Below are 24,009 nucleotides of genomic sequence, written 5' to 3' on the forward strand. Positions count from 1 at the left end.
CGAGGGGACCGGCCGAACGCTCGGCCGGTCGACCGGTTATAAAGGTTTACCTAAACAAAAAGCTCTCCCGGGACTTTCTAAAAAAAGAAGAAGAAGCTCTCCCCGGACTAGGAAAGAGGGTGCCGTGTTAGGATTTCAACTTTTTAAGAGGGTCGAGCCCTACCTCGTCTTGGATCGAAACCCCTCTCCCCGCCGCCGTCCTAAATTGCACCACGCAAACACCGGCAATGGCCACCACGACGGCATCGAGGTCCAGCCTTGGGACGGCAAGGGCCACGCACGTGTTCGAGATATCTGGGTACAGCCAGCATAAGGGCCTTGGCAGAGGCAAATCCGTCCGCTCCGCCACCTTCACCGTTGACGAATACGAGTGGTGCGTCATCTTCTACCCCGACGGAGATTTGGATGAGGACAAAGACTACGTGTCGGTCTTCCTTGAGCTACTGACGTTGAACGCCCAGGTGAGGGCGGGCTTCGACATGAGCTTGGCCGTCCCGTCGGACCCGGCCACCACCAAGTTGATCCAACGGGCGGCGGCTCCCATGGATTTCAGCGACACACAACCCGACTGGGGGCTTCCAAGTTCATGAAGAAGGAAGTCTTGGAATCATCACCGTACCTGCAGGACGACCGCCTGGTGATCAAGTGCGATGTCACCGTCCTCCGGGGACCACAGCTGGAGGAGACCGCGCCGGACTTCGGGTTCCAGGTGCCGCCCTCCGATCTGTTCGATAATCTTGGGAAGCTGTTGGAATCAGGGGAGGAAGCAGATGTACTCCCTCCATCCGAAAATATTTGTCATCAAAATGGATAAAAGGAGATGTATTTAGATGTTTTTTAATTTTAGATTTTTTTCGATAAAGGGCGATTTTATTATCTCAAAATGTAGCATCAAGTGGATACAAAGCATTATGAGTAACACCCGGCCTCTGCATAACTAAGATGCACACAGCCAAAACCAAAAGTCTGACAAAAAAATCATGAAATACAAACCGACAAATCGGCAACAATAGAGTCCTATAGACCGACACTATGCCTATGTCGAAGAAGGTGGTGGACCAATCCGTAGGTTATGCTGCCATCCATGTCGTGAAAAAACCTCCGTAGCTGTGCTCCAATCGCGTACACACTGCCTTGAACAGTGGTTGGTACTCCGGTCGTTGTAGTATAGACCTAGATACATCTCTTTTTATTTATTTTGATGACAAGTATTTTCGGACGGAGGGAGTAACATTCAAGGTTGAAGAGGAGTTGTTTTCTGCCCACAAGATTGTGCTTGCAATGCGGTCGCCGGTGTTGAGCTTTATGGACCGCTGAGTGACAAAAGAACAAGGAGGATAATCGTCAACGATATGCAGCCTGCTGTCTTCAGGGCGTTGCTTCACTTTATCTACATTGATTCGTTGCCTTCCATGCAACATCTCAGAGGACACTGACCGGAAAGAAATGTTCAAGCATTTGCTTGTGGCTGCAGATAAGTACGCTATGGAAAGACTGAAGCTAATCTGCGAAGGAATTCTTTGCGGGAGTCTCGACGTTGATTCTGTGGCGACGACATTAGCTCTGGCTGACCAGCATCATTGCAGCAACCTCAAAGATGCTTGTGTTCAATTTATGCTCACGGCGAATAGAATGGACGCTGTGCTGGCAAGCAAAGGATACACACACCTTAAAAGATCTTGTCCTTCTGTCATAGTTGATATCTTTGAGAGGGCAACGAAGTCTCGCAAGATTTTGTAAGCTCATGTTGGGTTATCTGGATGTAGTTATCTTACATATGACTTGGTAGTATGTAGCCACCTGAAACCAACTCTCCTTATCCTCTGGTTATCGGAGATCTTTTGGAAACTCTATGTCTTGGATGAAATGATGAATCATCTTATATGTATTCCTGGTTTATAGCTTTTGCGAACTCTATGCTATATGCATAGATCACCTGTTTCTCTAAGATTGATCTGGGCTAACAATACATTAGGTTTTACAATTTTGATCATAATTGTTCATTCCCTTTCGCAAAGCAGTTAATAATTACTTCTTTTTGTTGTGGAAGCGTGGAGCATTAGGAAATAGAACATCAATAATGCTTTGATTGCCTAAATTATGTTGGGATTATTAACCATAAAAGTTATGCCATGCACAAGAAGGTTGTTGCTTTATCTATAAAGCGGGGCGAAAGCCTGTCTCGAGAGGTATATATACTTTCATATTTTTTGTTCATTACCATCTTTATTTATTTATAAGATCATGAACCGTATATAACTTGCGTAAACAAGCAATTTGTCTTACACCCCAAGTGACGAGGACATCAATACTACAGTTACACTCACGATCCCTGCAGCTACATATATACTGGACTAATTATTAGAGCTCGCGCACGCCAATTAAATTATCAGGTACTTTCGTTTCTTTATTATGAATCTAATGTTCATGAAAATATGAAAATATGATGCTGCCTAAATCTGATACATTTGTTTCGCTTACAAGTGAAGGGCCTAGCTTGAACAGGAAGGATGAACATTGGAGCAAGATCAAACATGTAGATGATAGCATGCGCCCTTAGGAGAATGGAGTTTCAAGTGATGATTTCAGGGCTTTGAAGCCACCATAATGAGTGTATGAAGGCTTGGACGAAATATCAAGATGCTACTTCATAAATCTTGCCCAGAAGCTATTATAGGTGTTGCGTCACCTTATTATTGGGCCAGACCCATGTAATTTAGAAATACTTCAGTATAGGCTGTTTTTAGAGTCCGTATGTGTGGGGAACAGAGTTAGGGTTGGTTTCGGACCACTCCTCCAAGGGGACACGAAATCCCCCATCTTCCTACATATATACAGCCCTTAGGGCGTTGTTTAGACTTTGGGTTTTGTTTAGATTAAAAGTTCGCCACAACTGCAACTTCACATACTTTATTTGTGTTCTACGACATAAAGCTTTCCTCTTATATTCACAATATCCATATTGCAATTTCAGTTTCTTGCTTGTTCTTCGTTTGCGTGCAGGAAACAGACCCTCGTGGTCAGGTTGATCGTGCTCTAGCGTGGTCAATAACCTTTCGGAGTTAGTTTAGCGACTGCTAAGGCGCGATGTGCTCGCACGTTCGTAGTCGGATCGTCAAAGTCTACTCCACCAAAAACGATAGCCACCATCTCATCGAAAGACGGGACCCCTTTGCCTCTATCAAATGGTATCAGATTTTCAGGTTGCTTGGTGATATTTTCTTGTTTTTCGTAGTTTAGATCGCATCTGTTCTTCATACCCACAGTCCATGAAAAAAGCCGAAACAAAATTAGGGTTAGTTCATCATATCCAAACCAATCCGAGCCATTGCATAATCTTTTCTATGTTTGCTTTGTTGAATTTGCGGTTGCATCGTCGTGTCACATTGCTGGTCTTAGTGTCTAGTCCTTTAGACTTTCGAGTTCTGTTCACAAGTTGTCACGCTGCCGCCGCACCATCGTCATCGCCACTGCCATATACCACCACCGCACCATCTGAACCACCGCTGCCATATACCACCACCAATCTGAGTCCACCTCCCATACATATCCGCCGCCATCACGCCAATCCGAGTCCGTCTCCCATACATATCCGCCGCCATCAGGCCAAACCGAGTCCACCTCCATCACAAATTCGCCACCAGTCCGTGTTCTACCACACCTACATATATCTGCCACTAGCCCGAGTTTCACCAGATTCATCTCCACCACTAGTCCTAGTCCGAGTCCAGTATTTGCTTCTCTGTTGTTGATTACCAGATCACGCCATACTACATGTCATGACAGAGTCGGACTTCCCAACTTCCGTGATACCTGTAGAAGAAAAATAGTTCCAGTTAAAAAAACTAAGTCTGGAAAATTCTGGCTAGGTAGTTTTTAGACCACTAGTACATATGCTCGTGCGTTGCAACGGGAGTCAAAATTAAGGAACACTCGGATTTAATGAAAATGAAGTACAAATGTGCTTCATTGTCCGGTCTGTTTGAAGCTAAGGTCGAATTATTCTGCTCCTTCAACCTGACAGGTCTCTTTTCTTGGGACTTCCCCATTTAATGGTAGCGCAGTGTCCACGTTTAATAATCGTCGACCTTTTATAACTCGACTTACGGAAGAAAAACAACGGATGGACAAAAAACCAAAGATACCCCTACCGAATAAGAATGGCCTAAAACACCAGTCTGATGATTTGATCTGTGACCCGCATCAATTATTCACAACATGAAAATAATTATACTTTAAGCCAGACCATCTTTACAAAATGAATAAGAAATGTATGCATTATTTGGTTTGCAACTTCTGTGGTTTTATGTTGATCTTCCAGTCCATTTGGATTCCATCTAAAGGGTTTTCTAAATTCAACTTTATTTTGAATTTTATTCAAACTTTTCAAAAATTACAACCCATTTGGATTCCATCTAAAGGGTTTTCTAAATTCAAATGTGTTTGAATTTTATTCAAACTTGTTCAAATTTCCATCTTCCAAAAAATCCTCAAACCAATTCCATAAAAAACTAATTGTTTTTTCTAAGTCCAGAAAATATGTTTCCCTTGTGAGATTTCCTCTATTTATTTTCTCAAAGTTTCTGTTTAGATTCCATCTAAATGGTTTTCTAAATTCGAACGTGTTTGAATTTTATTCAAACTTGTCCAAATTTTCATCTTCCAAAAATCCTCAAACCGATTCCATAAAAAACTAAATATTTCTCCTAAGTCCAGAAAATATGTTTTTCCTTGTGAGATTTCCTCTCTATTTATTTTCTCAAAGTTTCCATTTAGAGATAGAAAGTAGAAAAAGGATTGGGAGAGGGAGCCCGTGCAGCTAGGGCTGCAAGAAAAGCTCGAGGCTCGTGAGCTGCTCGAGATCGACTCGTATTTTGGCTCGACTCGAGATCGACTTGAAAGGAAATGAGCTGAGTATGAGCACTTTATGTAGCTCGGTAGAGAAACGAGCTGATCTTGAGCCAGTATTGGCTCGCTCGATTTTAGCTCGATAGCTCGATAACATATAAGTTTATTAAATAATTTTCATGCTTATTACAAAAAAGGTTAGTTTATTACCATATATATTATGTGCGAATTTTTCTCCATTTTACTTACTAACAAAATGGAAGCTTAATTAAGAGCGAAGAAAATTTAGCCTCAATATGGTGTGAAATTAGCAGTATGTTGACTATCTTGTTATTTTTGCCAAAATTTGAGAGCAGATGCACCTTTGTTTTCTTCTCTTGCTAGTTCGTCCATGATATCTTATCTCCAATAAAGAATACGTCCAAATTTACAGTGACTTCTTATGTTGTGGCATATCTTATGTGAAAATTTGCCTCAATTATTCAGAAAAAAATCATCTTATTTAGCTCGAAACTAGCTCGAGATCGACTCGAGATCGTTACAAGCTGAGCACAAGCCACTTTCTACAGCTCGACCTTGAGCTTCGCTTAATTTGAGCTCGCTCGAATTTTAGTATGAGTTGAGCTGAGCCTAGTCCAACTCACTTGAATTTTAGTATGAGTTGAGCAAGGCCGGAAGCCTAGGCCCACCTGACCATCTTCAATTTTACTTAAAAATTTACATCTTCAAAAGGTGTGTTTTCATCTAAAAAAAAGGGTCAACTCCAGCAGATGATGCAAAAACGGAGATATAAAAGAGCAACTCCAGTAGAAGATGTAAATTGGAGATGTAAAACTACAAACTTCAACTAGTACAAATTTGTTCTTCACAATTGCATATGTATTGAACAAAACTCCAACTATAGATGTAATTTTAATTTTGCAAATTCATCACACACACATAATCAACGACTGTATGCAGCAGCAGCACCCAAAGTCCTGTACTGCAGCCAAAAATCCAAAATGCACAGCGTATCCTGTACTGCGAGCCAAAAATTCAAAAGGCCAGAGCACGGGGCGGTCGCCGCTGAGGCGCGCGCAAGGAACCGGCTGGATCGAGCGGCCCTCTGCCCCGCCGCCGCGCTCGTCCTAGCCGGCCATGGCGATGAAGGCGGCCAGTTCCCTGTGCGGTTTCCTTATGCGGCTGCCATGGTGGATCGAGCAGCGACGACCCTCGCCGGCGCGCCCTCGAGCAGCTGCAGGTTCGGGCGGCGGGGATGGCCGGCAGCGTACTGGAATGGGTAGGGAAGGCGCCGGAGCTGGCCAGGGCGGCGGAGCGGCGCTGGATCTGGCCGGAATCGGTAGGCGGCTTCGGCGGTGGCGGAAAGGGGATCGGGCAATGGAACTTTCATGCTGGCGGTTGGCGTTCACGCGCGGCGGTTTACATCTCCTGGTGCTCATGATGTAAACTGGGTGGTGGTCCATGTTGGCCAGTCTCAGCCGGTTGCCGCCGCTGTCTTCGCCTCGCCTCCCGGTTCCCGCCCCCCTGTTGCTCCTCACGCCTCACGCGGAGATGGGGCCGCATCTGCGCGGATCTCGTCAGGCTCGGGCGTCGGCTCCCCCGCCGGTCGCAAGTCGCCGGCCTCCGGCATTGTCGCGCCGCCTGCCGGGAACTCGTACGCTTGGCAGCGCATCTGATAAGTCCCTCTCAACTTTTGTTTGCTCTCTACAGATTCGAAGTCCATCTAATCCCAACTTTGTTCAATTGTTTTGACTGGTTAGCATCTGAAATCTCGCTGTCTTTCCTTTTTTTAGTGCGTATGGTTGCAACGAAAGATCCACCATATAATCACCAAGAAACGACAAGGCTGAATATTTCGTTTGGAGCATATAGCATATTATAGCAGCAACTGTGTGATGTGATGATACTAAATTAATTAGTCCATCTAGCTGGAGAATTAACTAATTGATTTGGACCAGGCTGATTAAAGATAAACAAGCTAGGAATGGAGAAGATGACTTTTCTCATTGGGGGGATACGACTCTGTACATAGCTGTATAACTACTCAAGAGTATCCCCATGTCGACCTGGGCAGGGCAGCCATCATACACCTCGCATCCAACTTGTGAGCAGTAAGTGGAGAAGAGAGCTTGCACGTAGTGGTGCTGATGGCGTCGAGGAGCAGCGGCGACGAACCTTCTAGCTTGCTCATGGAGGAAAATGCCGTGCAAGTGTCGGTGGATGCCAAACTGACGGTGGCCGCAGGCCGTGGCAACTGTCAGCAGTTGAAGGATCTGCTGAGCACGGAGGATTCAAAGACAATGCTGGTTGTGATGGCCCCAAGCATCCAGGCTTCCACGGTGAAGCCTCTCCCAGAGGTCATGAACCCCTGCTGTCATCGGCTTGCTCTGGCGCCTGGCAAGACTTGGAGTATCTTCTCAACAGGGGACATGGTCAGCCGCATCCTTCCATGAATTCTAGTACAAATATTCATGACTTGCTCACGGCATACGGCTCCCACAGCTGCAGCGACAAAGGCGCGTCGATGCAGAAAGCTTCTGATGATGTTGAAGCACTTCTGAACCTGCCTTCAGGTTCTACCGTGTCACTTCTGGACGGGGTCACCATTGAAGGGGGCACTGCACTCCATGTGGTGGCCACATATGGTGAGAGTGATGGATTCTTGAGGAGTGCTGACATCATCCATAGCAAGGCAAACCACCTCCTGTTTGCGCATAACAAGAACGGTGACACGCCCCTTCACTGCGCTGCACGGGCCGGGATGTCCCGAATGGTCCGTCATCTCATCACTCTGGCCAGAGACGAGAATACAGGTGTTAACAGAGTGAAGGAACTCCTAGAAGTTGAAAACAGCCTTAAGGAGACAGCATTGCATCAAGCAGTCCGTATCGTAAATAATGATATAGTCAAGCTGCTAATGGAGGAAAACTCGGAGTTGGCCAGCTTTCCGAAAGACGGCACTTCACCTCTCTACCTGGCCATCTTGCTGGAAGAGGACATCATTGTCGAGACACTTTATAATGCGAGTCACATGAAACTTTCCTACTCTGGGCAAAATGGACAGAATGCGTTGCATGCTGCGGTTCTCCGAGGCACAGGTACCATACATCTTTCCATTCCATGTAATAAATCAAGATTAAGCTGCAATTTTCTGCACATGTTTTCCATGTTCTTCAGCATGGTTTTGCCTCTTATATCTCCTAGTTGGATTTGTATATGTGTAGTTTTTCCCAGTAAAATTGCTTGAAATTCATCTGAAGCATCAAGCATTGAACAACATCTAGCATATGCCTTTTACTTTCAGCTAACCAGTTTTGTTCCAGTGTGTACGGGAAAGTTTGATCTACATTCCCCTGAGATAACAAATGCTGCTCGAAATGGTCTTTAAGTATTCTACTCCCTCCGTTCCATCCGTTTGAGCGACAACTAATATGGAGCGGAGGGAGTATACCACTATATGACTTGAAAACTTTCACTAGTGCATTCCACCTAGCCATAATTTTTTTTATAACATTTTCTCTGAAAGAGTACAACACATAATCTCTTCATGAGAAACAGCAAGTAATTCTGAATTAATGAATAAAATTAACGAACCATGACAGGGGCCTCAAACTTCATAGTAGATAAGAGTAAATGGCTTATTACTCGATGTTCTTGTATGCTGTGCTAGTTGGGAAGTACTCCCTCTGTCCCATAATGTAAGACTTTTTTGACACTACACTAGTGTCAAAAAGCGTCTTACATTATGGGATGGAGGGAGTACTATATATTAGTCTGGCCTTGTAAGAATTACTGAACAATGCAGTATGTAGTTACCCAAGTGTTGGGAAAGGTATGTACCAAGCGACAGTATTGCAGTTTAAGTTCCTCCGCTAGGCAGCCTGTGCTGCAAATATAGTTCCGCTCCCAATGTATTCTATAACTCTCCCTTTCAAATAATACAATTCATTTCTCATGACTCATATTTAACTCCTCAGATAAATCAGCACCAGTTTGCGAAAAAGGTGAAACTATAACTTAGTACTTTGGCTAGTGCGGTTAGCAGAAGGAGATTTACAGGAAGTGCGGACACATGTAATTAGTTGAGTAGTTGAGTAGTGATAGTAGTATTGTTTCATTCCCACAAATAAATTAGGATATAGTATAAACTACTAAACAGAAATACGGACACCTGTAAGTTTTACAGACACATGTAATTAGTATATGAGTTTATGAGTCGATTTACAGGAAGTACGGACACATGTAACTAGTTGAGTAGTGATAGTACGGGTTTATGAGTTTATGGGTATATGAATTTATGAGTAGATTTACAGTAAGTGCGGACACATGTAATTAGTCGAGTAGCTGAGTAGTGATAGTAGTATAAACTACTATAATTTAAGTGTCCATGAATCGCGAACAAGATACGATATACACACAATGAAATTGCCTTCTGAAAGACTATTGAGACTATTTTGATATTTTTATTTTGCTTGCTGATTATAATTGAGTGTGTCATTTCCATAGTAGTTGTTCTTCTCGCCTTGATGAACTTAACAGAAATACCTATTTGCAGAGCTTACAAAAAAGCTCTTGGAATGGAATAGTGATCTCACTACACAAAGGGATGAAAACGGGAGTACGCCTCTCCATTTTGCTGCAGCTCTGGCACAGCAAAGTCAGCGAGGAAGTATATGTTGGCAAGTATTGGAAGCTAACTCAGCTGCATTGTATCAGTCAGATTGCAACGGATTATTTCCAATACACGTTGCTGCCTCTGTTGGTGAAAGTGGGACTATAACTATGTTTCTTAACAAGTCTCCAAGCAGTGCCGGTTTGCAGGACAGTATGGGAAGGACATTCCTTCATGTAGCTGCTGAGAAAAGGAAAGTTCGAATAGTCAGTTCTGCTTGCAGAAACCGATCACTCTTATGGATTCTAAATATCCAAGACAATGATGGGAACACTGCACTACACCTAGCTATCCAGGCACGGAGTCTTCGAATGTTTTGTGCTTTGTTAGGGAATCGACACACACATTTGAATTTGTCAAATAATATTGGGCAAACTCCTCTAGATATATCACTATATGGGATTCCCCCAGGAATTTTTGATGATCAGGTAATGTACTAAATTGTACTTTTAAGCACCGTGTTTGATGTGAAAGCAAATAATGGAGATTTGTGTGGTTTGGCTTCACCTTCTTTTTTTTTCGTTTTTTCAGATCAGTGAAGCGAAGATACACTTTGCACTGACAGTTGTTAATGCTAGGAGTGGTGGCAGTCGTCGTGATCACTTTGAAGAAAACTACACTCGTCAGTTAAAATATGATGAAACGGAACAATTAGAAAAGGCGAAAGAACCAACACAAACACTATGTATTGGTGTGGCTCTAGTTGCAACTGCGACGTTTACTGTTACTTTTGCCCTTCCTGGAGGTTACAAAGCTGATGAACATATTAATGGAGGCACACCAACACTTGCCGGGAGGTATGCATTTGATGCATTCATAATAGCCAGCACATTCTCCTTCGTCTTGTCTGTGATGGCTATGGTAGGTCTCATGTATTCTGGATACTCTATTTTAAACCCACAGACTCGTAGAATTTACTTAATCGCGGCCTTGTATCTTGGGTCAACATCGGGCACATGCTTCTTAACAACTTTTGCACTAGGTTTGTACATGGTGCTAGCACGAGTTGCTCACAAGTCGGCCATTGCTATCTGCGTCATTAGCCCTCTTGCTGTTATATGCAAACAAATGGACCTTTGGTTAAAGTGGGCTCTTCTGGCACAACCATTATGTACTCGAATTGGGCTAACTCGTACACTGGTAATTGTGACAACGAGAATCCTTTTCAGCCTGTTGATGGAATTTTGGCCCATAATATTCATTTTTGTTTGGGCCACATATACAAGCAACTAGTTTTAGAAATGGAGCAGATACAACTACCAGTACTCATGACTTGAAGATGCATCAAACAAATAACTTTTTCCGGGAGATGTTTTCATGGACGTCCTGGGGATTTGGGATTCAGGATTTACTGTAGTCGTCAGTCTACTTTTCTCTTCGGAATCTTTTCGTATGTTTGAATAATGTTATGTTGTGATGTACCGTTTTGTTCAACAATTTGTGCTCATAATCATGTAAATGCTGATTACCGCTGCTATAACTTCTTTGAATTATGCAACTGTTTTTTATTTTCCATGTATCACTTGTATTTCTGTATGTAAAAAGTTAAGTGTAGGATATCAAATCCACACGCAAATATATATTTCAACCTGTCTACTCCCTCGGTTCCTAAATATAGGCCTTTTTAGAGATTTCAATATCAACTACATACGGAGTAAAATGAGTGAATCTACACTTTGAAATAGGTCTATATACCAAATATTCATGTTCCGTACAATAATTTTACACAACAAATCATTTGTATTTTCAGTTTTAGTTGTCATATTATTCCAAATCTTCGTGTTCCATACAACCAAATCTCATTAGAATATATTGCAACATATTCCTGCAACAATGTGCGGGGTTTGATCTAGTATCTAAGAACGGAGGGAGTAACAGTTTATATTGTATAATGTCACTACTGCCTTGATACTTGCCCCTGGTGTTAGTACTCTGCTTTGCTACCTTAATAATTTGGGTAACTGTTTGTCCTCAGAGTGTCCAATGTTGTGTCAACCGACTTATGTGTAGGACATATTTTACGCGATCCCACTTTAATATCGCGCTCAAATGTTTATTTACTACTCCATCAGTCCCAAAAAGCTAATCCAAGACAAGCTTTTTGGGATGGAGGTAATATAACACTCCCTCCGTCCCATAATATAAGAGCGTTTTTCACACTAAACTAGTGTGAAAAACGCTCTTATATTAGTGTAGTGTGAAAAACGTTTTTATATTATGGGACGGATTGAGTAATAGGAAAGGAGGCAACTGCAAGTTTGGTGAAGAATGGGTAATTAACATGCTTACCACTGTACACCTAACAATCCAACGAACAGGTTGGTACGCAAAAAAAGAAAAAACACTTGAACTGGAAGAGAACATCCATAAAAGCTGTAGTAGGCCAAGCTTCAAAATATCATCTATCGGGTTCGTATTGATTTGGCTTCGACATATCGGATGTCGGATATCGGGTGATATATCGAACGATATGTAGATATATCGGAGAAAACATGTCTAGTTTTTATTATTATTCTTGTTCAAAACATTTATTTTTAGTAAAACAAATTGTACGATGTCAATGCTTTAACACGGCACTTTTAGATTCCTAGTTTATTAACTTGTTGATTAAGAAACGATTAAGGAAAGATTCACAAAATCCTTACTCTATGATTAAAAACAATACGATATATATGCATTTGTGCGAAACATTGTGCATGACTTTGATAATATGCATAAACTTATTTCACTGCATTCTAATAAATAATTGTTGTAATCTACGTATTGTTCTATATCGGTGGACGTATCGGTCTAGATATCGGCCATATCGGTCGATATTTCGGTCCATATCAGATGATATGTTTGTAAATAAAACAATATTTACAAAACGATATGTTATTTCATATCGGTAGAGCCCCAAAAGTGATATACCAGCCTATATATCGGTCGTGTCGGCCTAGATTTAAAAGCTTGTAATGGGCATCATGGCTTGTGGTGCCTCTCTACCGATGAGGTGATCGTTGTCGCTCCAGCCCTGAGTCTTCGTTGCCAACACAAGCATTGCGTACTCTTTGATCATGGCCGCAAACCCGCAACCGCCAGCTCTAGTGAGGGAACCGTCGAATGGCCCGGCCTCCATGGCCAGCAGCACAACCCTAGATGGCGGCATGGAACGCATTCGTTCCTTTTTTTTTTTCTTTTGAGCGAAAGGCATTCGTATTCGTGCTCTCATCCTGTCGATGGTATCACTGGTCCCAGAAACTTACCAGCTCACGTTTGGACGACCAAGTCAAAATTGAGCTTCAGTTGATTCCTGAAGTTTTTCTTCTAGGGAGCTTAGTGATTTAAAAAATTATTAGTGATTCTGAATCATATGGTCTCTTTTGAATGGAAATCGTGGAGGAGGGGGACTGAATCTATCTTGTGCTGATCTCGTACCAAATCCACTGGAAAACAAGAAATCGGTTGCCATTCAAGGCAAAAGATATGAACGTCAACTCTATCTCACACACCTAACCACTCCTGCTGGTACTCGCATGTTTCGCTTTAGGTGCAGATAACTCATAACTTGATATGGTACCAAAGACACTGGAGCAACAATGATCCCAGGAATTTGCTAGAATCTGCTTTGCAATCCACGAGCAAACTTACATTCTGCTGACGTCTCCTTCATTCAGTCTCAACCTTCTGGCCTGAACCGGCTGCTACCCCTGCTCTGCGGTGAATGTCCTCGTTGTTAATAAACTTGTATTCAAACAAAATTCAGTACAGTGCTTGTACTCCTTCAGGGAAGTTTACCGGAGATCTTGGCCGTGGGCACAGCAACCCTGTCTGAAAGAGGAACACAAGAAAAAAGTGCTCCTCCCGTTTTTTAATACAGGCCTTTTAGAGATTTCATTTTGGCTTTAAAATTTACCCACAAAAAGGGGTACTTCTATCTTACTTTAAAGTAGAAAAAAATCTCTCATCACGCGGTAATCAAGACCAATAACATTCAACACATAGTTTTCTTAATTTTTGCATGCGCACTTAGGTCATTGCAATTGGGTAAGTAAAGAGTGGAATTTTTCTCCACTCCATAATTTGTCTAAATTTTCTATACATACATTTTTCACCGAACAGAGGGAATACATATATACGAAGCAAAATAAATGCATCTACACTTTAAAATACGTCTATATAAATTCTTCTGTAGTTTATATTGAAATCTCAAAAAAGACTTATATCTAGAAACGAAGGAAATATTCGTTATCATTTCTGTAGTGAACGTCAGATTTTGCACTCTGAAGCCTAAACCCATGGTAAGTCAGTTGATCGTGCGTTCGGTGGCACGTTTTGCACAGATATAGAATAACGGAACAGGAAAGATAACTTGATCCAAGCAAACACCGGTACAACGCCGGCTACTTAAATCGATCGAAAGTTCAGGATTACATCAACAACACTGACATCCATCCAAAAGATCTCCCTCTCGACTCAGCCACACCTAAAAACCTGCCTTGGGAACAGCCAAACACTACAATCCATCACACTTCAGAGTTCAGAGACCTCAGACTCCCGCTGCCAGAATCACCACCTCTCCCAGCTTAATCGACCTCCTCGATCTTGGGCCCAGCACCGCTTCCACCGGCCGGCGCATCCTCGCCACCCATGCCTCCCATGTCCGCGCCAGCGCCCTGGTACATCTTGGCGATGATGGGGTTGCAGACGCCCTCCAGCTCCTTCATCTTGTCCTCCAACTCGTCCACCTCCGCGAGCTGGTTGGTGTCGAGCCAGCTGATGGCGCCGTCGATGGCGTCCTCGATCTTCTTCTTGTCGGCGGCCGGGAGCTTGGACGCGATCTTGTCGTCCTTGATGGTGTTCCTCATGTTGTAGGCGTAGTTCTCCAGCGCGTTCTTGGCCTCCACCTTCTTCTTCAGCTCCTCGTCCTCCGCCTTGTACCGCTCCGCCTCCTGCACCATCTTCTCGATGTCCTCCTTGCTCAGCCGCCCCTTGTCGTTGGTGATGGTGATCTTGTTCTTCACGCCGGCGGTCTTGTCCTCGGCCGACACGTTGAGGATGCCGTTGGCGTCGATGTCGAAGCAGACGGTGATCTGGGGCACGCCGCGGGGCGCCGGGGGGATGCCGGACAGCTCGAACTTGCCCAGCAGGTTGTTGTCCTTGGTCCGCGCGCGCTCGCCCTCGAACACCTGGATCAGCACGCCCGGCTGGTTGTCCGAGTAGGTGGAGAAGATCTGCTCCTTCTTGGTCGGGATGGTGGTGTTCCGCGGGATGAGCGTGGTCATCACGCCGCCGGCGGTCTCCAGGCCGAGGGACAGCGGGGTGACGTCCAGCAGGAGCAGGTCCTGCACCTTCTCATTGCCCTCGCCGCTGAGGATGGCGGCCTGCACGGCGGCGCCGTAGGCCACGGCCTCGTCGGGGTTGATGCTCTTACACAGCTCCTTGCCGTTGAAGAAGTCCTGGAGCAGCTGCTGCACCTTGGGGATGCGGGTGGAGCCGCCGACGAGCACGACGTCGTGCACGGTGCTCTTGTCCATCTTGGCGTCGCGCAGGCACTTCTCCACGGGCTCCATGCACTTGCGGAAGAGGTCCATGTTGAGCTCCTCGAACCGGGCCCTGGTGATGGTCGAGTAGAAGTCGACGCCCTCGTACAGCGAGTCGATCTCGATGGTGGTCTGGGCGGTGGACGACAGGGTGCGCTTGGCGCGCTCACAGGCCGTGCGCAGCCGGCGCAGCGCGCGAGGGTTGCCGCTGATGTCCTTCTTGTGCTTGCGCTTGAACTCCTGGACGAAGTGGTTCACCATGCGGTTGTCGAAGTCCTCGCCGCCGAGGTGGGTGTCGCCGGCGGTGGCCTTCACCTCGAAGATGCCCTCCTCGATGGTGAGCAGCGACACATCGAAGGTGCCGCCACCAAGGTCGAAGATGAGCACGTTCTTCTCGCCGGAGCTGCTGGCCTTCTTGTCCAGGCCATAGGCAATGGCGGCGGCAGTGGGCTCGTTGATGATGCGCATCACATTGAGGCCGGCGATGACCCCGGCGTCTTTGGTGGCCTGTCGCTGCGAGTCGTTGAAGTAGGCCGGCACCGTGACGACGGCGTTCTTGATGGTGGTGCCGAGGTAGGCCTCGCCAATCTCCTTCATCTTGATGAGCACCATGGAGGAGATCTCCTCGGCCGCGAACTGCTTCTCCTCGCCCTTGTACTGGACGACGATCATCGGCTTGTCAGCAGGGCCCGGGATGACCTTGAACGGCCACAGCTTCATGTCGCTCTGCACGGACGGGTCGGAGAACCGCCTGCCGATCAACCGCTTGGCATCTGCGACAGATATATAACAAGAATGTCAGTCAAACTGTTCGATTGGGATAATTAGCGCTCAAATTAATCACACTTATTTGCGCTCAAATTAATCAGACTTATTTGGGTGTTCAATAGCATTCCAGTTCCAAACAGTAAACTGAAATTTACCCACAATGTTGTCCTGCCCCCAAACAAATAGTTTCAACAGAAACAGCCAACCCAACAAGTTATCTTCCTTTCCATTGTTGACCCATTGTTTTCTCGTATCTCTGCTAGGAGTACTCGTTAAGCCCAGCAAACAAATTTAGACAAACAAAATTCAGAGCAACAGCATTACAGTTCCAAACAGGAAACTGAAATTTACCCACGATGTTCTCCTGTCCCCAAACAATTGTTTCAACAGAAACAGCCAACCCAAGGAGTTGTCATCCTATCCATTGTTGACCCGTGAACAGTTTTCAACATAGAAATCTTAATCAGCAAAGCTTTTGACAGAATACTACTGGAACTAAGGGGATTTTAAGCTTAGACCAGATTAATTGCATATATTTCCGTCAGTTTGTCGAATACACGACGATGCAGAATAGGACAATGCCAGCGATTAGACACATGTCCAGTTGGTTTTACATTCCTCTGCTACTTGTTAAGCCCAGTAAACAAATTGATTTGCACTGCGATACTAGCGTCCTACGAGGAATTGGGTCCAAACAGAATCAGTGGCAAGCCAAGCACGAACACGAGATGATCCATCTATCTAAGCTAGTAGAAGAGGAGCGGTGCAGGAGGACGTACCGAAGACGGTGTTGGTGGGGTTCATGGCGACCTGGTTCTTGGCGGCGTCGCCGATGAGGCGCTCGGTGTCGGTGAAGCCGACGTAGGAGGGCGTGGTGCGGTTGCCCTGGTCATTCGCGATGATCTCCACCCGGTCGTGCTGCCACACGCCGACGCACGAGTAGGTGGTGCCCAGGTCGATGCCGATCGCCGGCCCCTCTCCTCCCTTCGCCATCTCCTCTCTAAACTCGAACGGGGAAACGGGAACTCCAAGATGAAATCGGAGCTAAGAACTCGAGATCTGAGGGAAATCGCTTGATTGCTAGAACGCGTTGGGAATCGCGATGGAACTGATGGATCCTAGGGACGAACACGGGGCGCGGGTTTTATTTGGGATGCTGGGATTTTTCGAGAATGTTCGGGGAGGGGCGCGCTCTGTTCTCGAAGCCGCTCGAGTGGTGCGGTATGACGGTTGGCGTTGGAGAGGAGGAAGACGCGGACCGGTGAGACCAGCCTTTGACCCTGTCTCGTAGGTTCTACAGCGAACGGCTATGTTCCGGCTGCTGGGCTTTCTTGGTGGGCTGGGTCTCGTACATGTCTCATTTTTCACTCAAGGGTGTTTTTCTTGCCAAAAAAAAAACAAACTCAAGGGTGTTTTTCTCCTTTTGGGTAGAAATATACGGCCCATTATTGCAGATCAGCCATACATTTGCCACAACGATATTCTTCACTATTTGTATTCTAGCCATAGTTTAAAAAACCGGACCGAACCGGCGGTCGAACCGGAAAAAAGGGAACTGGCGGCCTCAGCGGTTGTCTAAGCTAATAAGACCGTTCTGCAATCAGACCGGAGAAAACTGGTCGAACCGGCTGGTTTTCTGGAAAACCGGTAGAAAAACCGGGCCATTGAACCATGAAAAATCAGGAATATGTTTCAATAGAAATTGGGAAAGTGGGATTCAATCCCATGTCGTGTGAGCAGTACGCGGGACCTGCCCACGGCCCAATAACCAACTCGGATGTCCTACTTTGTTGTCCACTACATGGAAATAAATATATTTGACCATTGTTTCACACTATATTAGCGCATATATTACTCAACATATATTATTTTATTGCTTAAAAACACCGACAATCGAACCGGTGAACCGGCGGTCCGATCGGTAAAAACCTGAACCGACAACCTTTCCGGTTCGATGTCCGGTTCGGTTTTTTAAACTATGATTCTAGCAAAGCATTCCTACTCTTTGATACTATTGCATATGCTTGAGTTGCTACTGCTGCTGTTGCTACTAATGTTACTACTGTTGTTACTCTGCTACTATTGCTATCAATGTTATGATGTTACTGTGCTACTAATAAATTTTCATATCAGCCAAGTAGTTGGCTTGTTTTTCTCTTTGTCGCTTGAGGAATTGTCTCCTGTGAAGTAGGTTTGGCTGTACAATTTTGTAGTATTGGTGTTAGTTGGTTTTAGCCCTGGAATCGGAGTTTCGAATGCGAGCTCCAAGTGGCAGGTTTCCTGCTAGTGCCCCAGCTCACTTTCTCCCCTCTAGCTTATTCTCCTAATCATGGTGTAGTCGCTGCTTTAGGTTATGGTAATAGACTTTGTATTTCCGTTAAGAAATTAATGGAAAAGGGAAAAGGCCCGGTTGAAAACAAAAATGGTGCAAGGAAGTGATTCTCGGGTGTGGTTGAATCGATAAGTCAACTGGTAAGTCTTATAAATATTCTTCGGTTTCCCTTGTATCGAATCAATATATTTGGGTGAAATACTACTCTCGAAGACTGTTGTGATCCCCTATACTTCTGGGTCATCGGAAGCATGGTAGCATGCACCATTGAGGGCCGAGATGCACATGCACGTTTAGAGCCAGGCCGAAGGGTGAGTAGTCATGCACATGCCATGTGAAGCGTGAACCGCCAATGAGGTATTTTGGCACTTGGTAAAGTGTTCAAGACATGTGCCTATGGAAAACATAGCAGATGTGACCTCATGAGACACCGATGCAAAGGTGGATGTGAGCTTAGATAGGACGTCGATGTCAGAGGTAGGGGTCAGAAATCAATAGCCTTGGCGGTTCTGTGTCCTTGTGGTTCATGTAGCAATGCTAAGAGCACCCTGGAAGTGTTAGTGTTCTTATGTTATCAACGATCTAAAACCGTTAGATTTTCAGGCCCAATCGAAGTGCGATCTTTAGCTCACTACATGTCTACTCTACAATGTTTACACATGATACATTTGTGTGTTTCACACTTTGTGGACTTAAACCACTGTCCAGAAATAGTCCTCCATTTCTCAAAAGAAAATCAAAGGCAATACTCTTAATTTCACAATTGAGTTGCTTGGATTGGTTCTAAATCTTTTGTGGCCATCGAAAAATTTCTCAAGTGAGAGCTAAATACTAAAGGACACAGAAAAATTACAACCGTTTCAAAAAGAGAAAATATACATTCCTCTAAAAAATGGTGATATGCAAACCTTGGCCAGTGTTCCACGCATATGTTTACGCAAGCCGAACAATCTAGGTCAATGAATCAAAGGATGAAACAAGCAAAATCTTAGATAGGCCATGCTCCTTGCAATTATTTTTTATAACTCAATTACTCAAATGAAATTTAACAACTAGTTTGTGATACATGGTACAAGTTGATAAAAGAGGTACGTTCCACCTTCCAATTAAATGGGTAAATGACCATCAAACTAAAAATATTCCAATAATGCAATAGATACATCCACTCATTATGCCATGGTCATGAGATTGGGTGATATCCTAAATGATTCGGTAAAGTTTGACAAGTTGAGCAAATCAGCAATCATACATAATCTTCTGTTGGCTTCGAGGAAGAAGTACAAAATAGTAGTGATGCATAGCCATTATGATTAACTGAGCTTGATCTCCTACTCCAAAGGGAACAACCACTAGGTGGACGACAACGTTGAACTAGCGCTCTTGACGTGGCGCGTATTCTTGCGTTGCGCCAAGGTAGGGTGTTGTGGGGACATATTTAGGGTCAAGGGGCAGCAGGAGCAAGCATTAGGCACCCCGTATCTAACGATGGCAGGAGGGGAATGGAGAGGGCATGGTTGTTGAGTGCTTACGTTGAACAGAGGTGTAGTCAAGTATGTGGTAGCTGGTGGTTGTGGTGATACATCACCATTGGTTCGCCGCGACCTATGCATGTAGCATGGCTGGTGCCTCTAAATCACTCCAAGAACAAGGAACATGGATCCAATGTAAAACATGTTAGTGTTAAAAACCTTTAGGCTATGTTTGGTTGGGGGTATTTTGTTTGTGCTTCCCCATGGTTTAGCTCAAGGTGAGCATACCTACCGAGAAGCATGCAAAAATTATACTCAATCCAAGGACAATCAGATTGTACATCTAAAAGTTAGAGCACTATAAAGGTTAAACATAAGTTTTTGCAAAAATACGCTAAGAGAGATGCCAAGCTATATAGAGCATGAAAAATGTTTGCAGTTACCGATTTATGCACAAACGGTAAGCGGTCCCTGATGTTGTCATTGTAGTCTGCTGAAACCATTGTTACCACACCGTAGGCGTATTTCATCATTACATACTCGCATGGAAGACTCCTCTTCAAGAGGCCTATGTTGTTATATGCTTCATCTACAACACTAGGAGTCTCGGTGGTAAGAGCCCTTTGAAAGTAGGGGTGAAAATGGAACAAAAACGGTTGAAAATGAGTATTCCATATCTTTTACGTATTTTTTAGTAGAAATAAAAGTGGATCAGAAATATCAGAAACGAGTAAGGAAGTAGATACTTGAAAAAAGAATACAATACCAATATAGGACAAACTCAAAGACAAAGTGAAAGTTAACAGGAACTCGAAAACTTCCTGAACTATCAAGAAAAATACAACAAATCCATGAAATTCAATTGCTAATTTGACTAGAGATATTATCATTTTGTATATTAAGGTATAGTATTGTGCATAAGTTTCCAAATTTTGCAACGTAAGGTATATTTACCATAAAGATTATGCGAGTAGGAGAAGGATTATCTTACTTGGTGACATGATTGAGTTGAGCCAAAAGTTTTTATAGATTGGGGGTGGAGTGAGCTATACAAACAAAAAAAATCTTCATGTACAAATATGGAAATTTCGTTGCTGCTAGCATTCCACCAGAAAATGTTTTTTCGTTTCTATTTTCGTTTCCATGATAAATTTTCCCCTTCCATTCCATAAAATTTTGTTCTGTTTCCATAACTTATCTACATTTCCACATTTTTTTAAAGGACGGTAAGTTTTTGCTCTGTTTTCATCTCCATAAGGAACTGTCACTGGTCTTATATTACTAACAATCTAAAACCTTTGGTATATTAGGCACAACCGGAGCGCGAGAGCTCAATACTTGTTTAGTCTACAAAGTTTACATAAGATATATTTGCGTGTTCCACACTTCGTGAACTTAAACAACTAATTCGATGATACTCCTCTTTTCAGCTAAAAAAGGCAATACTCCTCTTTTTCTCAAAAGAAAAGAAAATGATATACTACCCTATGTTACTCTAAGTGTTTGTTTGGGTCGGTTATAATTTGTGTGTACCCATGGGTATTTTTAGCTCAAGTGCGAACACAGTATCGATAGCCACACAAACATTACATCCATTTCAAATAAGACAATTAAAGAAAACAAAGAACCAGATATTCCAATAAAAGGGGTGATACCCATAATCTTTTGGGAACCTTGTAACCGTTTCACGCCCATGTCTAGGTTAAAACTAAAATGGAACATGCACCTTGCAATAAAAAAATCAACTGGATTAATTCAATAAAATTTAACAACATGTTTCTGATGCCCGCCTCAAGTTTGTGAAGAAATACATTTTCTGCCTAGTTGACGAATTAAACCAACAATGCTAATAAATATCCCCAAAAGGGCAATTGGTACATCCACTCAATCGCATGGTCATGAGATCGAGAGATACCCTAGATGATTTGGACAAGGTTGTTGTCGAGCATATCAACATTCATGTGGCTTGTTCAGTGGCCTTCACCAAAGAAGTCATAGAACGATCTCGAGCCATCTCCGCTGGGGATCTCGGAGCTCTCAGCCTCCAAAGAGAACGACCTTGATGTGGATGGCCTTGGGGAGCCGGCGCTCTCAGTGTGGAGGGTCCTCTCGCGATTTGCAAAGGTGGGGTATTGCGGGAACAGATTCAGAAGCACGGGACGACGGGAGTAGGCGTCAGGAGCCTCGTAGCTGCCGTCGGTCGAAGGGAACTGGAATGGACGCGGTTGTTGAGTGTTGGAGTTCTTTGAAGCTGCTGTCTGGAAGTACATGGCGGCTTGTGCCTGTGCCTGTGCCTGGATGTTGCCATGCGCCATCGTCTCTAAATTTGGGTGCATTAGCGACGGCTGCATCTGCGAGTAGTAGGCTGCATTCACCGAGGCTTGTGCCGCTGGCCCTGTCATGTAACATGGCTGCTGCATGTACATCCCTGCAAGAAAAAGAAACATGGATCCAATGGAAAACATATTAGTACAACCATAACTTTAGGGCATATTTTGGATTAAGGGTATCCTTTGTGTGCTTTCCGGTAGTTTGCTCAAGGTTAGCCAAAATAACAGAAGCAGAATCACATAGAATTACGCTCAATGCAAACATAGCCATATCCAACACCTCCTCGATTTCTGTTGATAACGAACAAAGTTGACATCGATGAAACACAATGAAACGGGCGAATCAGAAGCAATATAGATTAATTCAATTCATTTTAATCAAGTTAAAAAATGGTAAACACACACCACTCGCTGCTGGATCGGCTGATACGTGTCATGCCATTTTGGGGCCCACAAAATTGCTTTCGTTTTCCTACATTATGGGATGGCAGCCCGAGGCATTTCTCAGAGGTCTGACCGCTTCGGAGTAGTTAGGAACAAGACAGTTAAGGCGTGTTCAGTGGCCGGAAACTCCTCAACTCTCTGGCTCGCTACTGGCGGCCAACTGCTCTGATATCATCAAGAGTTAAGGAAACAGTCTTGCTAAATCCAAGTCTCAGTCGATGCTATATTCGTGAGATCTTGTATTAAGATACGTGTACATTTTTTTCTTTTCAGATGTTTCTTTTTTTCTTTCTTACATGTGCATGCGCGCACATCGTGAGCAAGAGGAACAGCGCAAAACAGACCACATATGGTACAACTACCGTGCCATGCCGCTCGCTGATACGACGGCTATAGAAAGCTTTGACCACCGGACGCATGAAAGCCGCGGGGGCTGCAAACGGAAAGTCGTAGATGCATACCCTTTCCAACAAGGCAAAACCCCAAACGTAAAGCCAGCCAAGAAACGCACAGGCGCATTCGGAAGCTAATCAATCAAGACGTGCATGCCAATTGCCAAAAGCAGATTTAATTAAATGGCGTGCTGGGCGCAGAAATGGAGAGGGTTTATGCGCGGACGTACCTTCTCTGTTGCATGCAGGAGTGTTCGGCGCCGGCGGCGCCTGCAGCTGGACCGGGGAGAAGGGGTGGCCGGGGGTCCTGCGGAGCATCGGCAGCGGCTGGGGACGGCGGAGCTGCCTGGCGAAGTAGTCGGATCTCTGCTGCTGCTGCTGCTTCTGCTTCTGGCGCAGCCGGTTCTGGAACCAGTAGAAGACGTTCTTGCCCTCGATGGGGCCGTGCTCCTGCAGCCTCGCCGTCACCTGGTGTATCTCCTCGGCGGTGGGGGTGCGCATCCCCTGCCGGTACAGCCCCTCCAGCACCGCGATCTGCTCCCTGGTAGGGACCCAGCGCGCGTTCGCCAGCGCCGCCGAGTTGGGGGATATCGGCGGGGAGAGCGGCGCCGACGTAGGGGGAGGGGAAAGGGAGAGGCCGGTGGCGGCTTCATCGTGGTGCTCGACGCTCTCCATGGCTAGCTAGGGAGTAGGGGTTTTCTTTGCGCTTGGGTTTTGCGTCTGTGTGCGCTTGCCGTCGGGCGGGGTGTTGGGGGTATTTAAAGGCCCGTGGGAGGGTGAGGAGGACTAGGGGGAGAGGTTGTGCCGCTGTCGCCACACGGTCAAAAGCTGTGGCTGGGCCCATGGGGCGAGCATAGGCGCGGCAGCGTGGCGAGACTCGTGTGCCAGCTATTTGCCGTGTACCGCGCGTGTGATCACGATAAAACACTACGCATGTACTAACATACGGGCTGGTACCTATACCGAAATAACTTTATTCCAAGTATAGCATATAAACGCGCATTGTTATGCTTCCTCTGGATCTATTCGGCCATTTAGTAATTCACGCGGTCAATGGTTTTCATTTTTCTTCCCCAAAAGTGCAATCATATTTCTCGGTTCTCGGATCTAGATAGAAATACGCATGAGTTTGTGTGTTTCAGAAGAAAAAATGTAAGTAAAAAATAAAGATATTAGTTGTTACCCATGTTCTGGTCGATCACATGCATACACAGTTGTATGTACATCAGGGT

At 44.8% G+C, this 24,009-nt stretch overlaps 3 protein-coding genes and 1 pseudogene across 3 annotated transcripts; 2 read left to right on the forward strand and 2 right to left on the reverse strand.

Annotated features, from left to right (window-relative positions):
• Positions 1-227: 227 nt before the first annotated feature.
• On the forward strand, positions 228-1,740 carry LOC109751489 (BTB/POZ and MATH domain-containing protein 2-like; annotated as a pseudogene).
• A 4,172-nt stretch (positions 1,741-5,912) lies between these two features.
• On the forward strand, positions 5,913-11,033 carry LOC109751493 (uncharacterized). Its single transcript, XM_073510866.1, has 3 exons — positions 5,913-7,946; positions 9,404-9,948; positions 10,052-11,033. The coding sequence occupies exons 1-3, from the start codon at positions 7,298-7,300 to the stop codon at positions 10,751-10,753; spliced, it is 1,896 nt and encodes a 631-aa protein (XP_073366967.1). The 5' UTR covers positions 5,913-7,297; the 3' UTR covers positions 10,754-11,033.
• A 2,838-nt stretch (positions 11,034-13,871) lies between these two features.
• On the reverse strand, positions 13,872-17,024 carry LOC109751487 (heat shock cognate 70 kDa protein). The gene is made up of 2 exons (XM_020310368.4): positions 16,590-17,024; positions 13,872-15,815 (listed from the first exon to the last, which is right to left on the reverse strand). The coding sequence occupies exons 1-2, from the start codon at positions 16,801-16,803 to the stop codon at positions 14,086-14,088; spliced, it is 1,944 nt and encodes a 647-aa protein (XP_020165957.1). The 5' UTR covers positions 16,804-17,024; the 3' UTR covers positions 13,872-14,085.
• Positions 17,025-21,458: 4,434 nt separating this feature from the next.
• LOC109751485 (WUSCHEL-related homeobox 5-like) lies at positions 21,459-23,484 on the reverse strand. Its single transcript, XM_020310366.4, has 2 exons — positions 23,008-23,484; positions 21,459-22,039 (listed from the first exon to the last, which is right to left on the reverse strand). Exons 1-2 carry the CDS (start codon positions 23,450-23,452, stop codon positions 21,582-21,584), a joined length of 903 nt encoding a protein of 300 aa, XP_020165955.1. The 5' UTR covers positions 23,453-23,484; the 3' UTR covers positions 21,459-21,581.
• Between the last annotated feature and the right edge of the window lie 525 nt (positions 23,485-24,009).

The sequence above is a fragment of the Aegilops tauschii genome, chromosome 3 (assembly GCF_002575655.3).
Source record: "Aegilops tauschii subsp. strangulata cultivar AL8/78 chromosome 3, Aet v6.0, whole genome shotgun sequence".
Taxonomy (NCBI): domain Eukaryota; kingdom Viridiplantae; phylum Streptophyta; class Magnoliopsida; order Poales; family Poaceae; genus Aegilops; species Aegilops tauschii.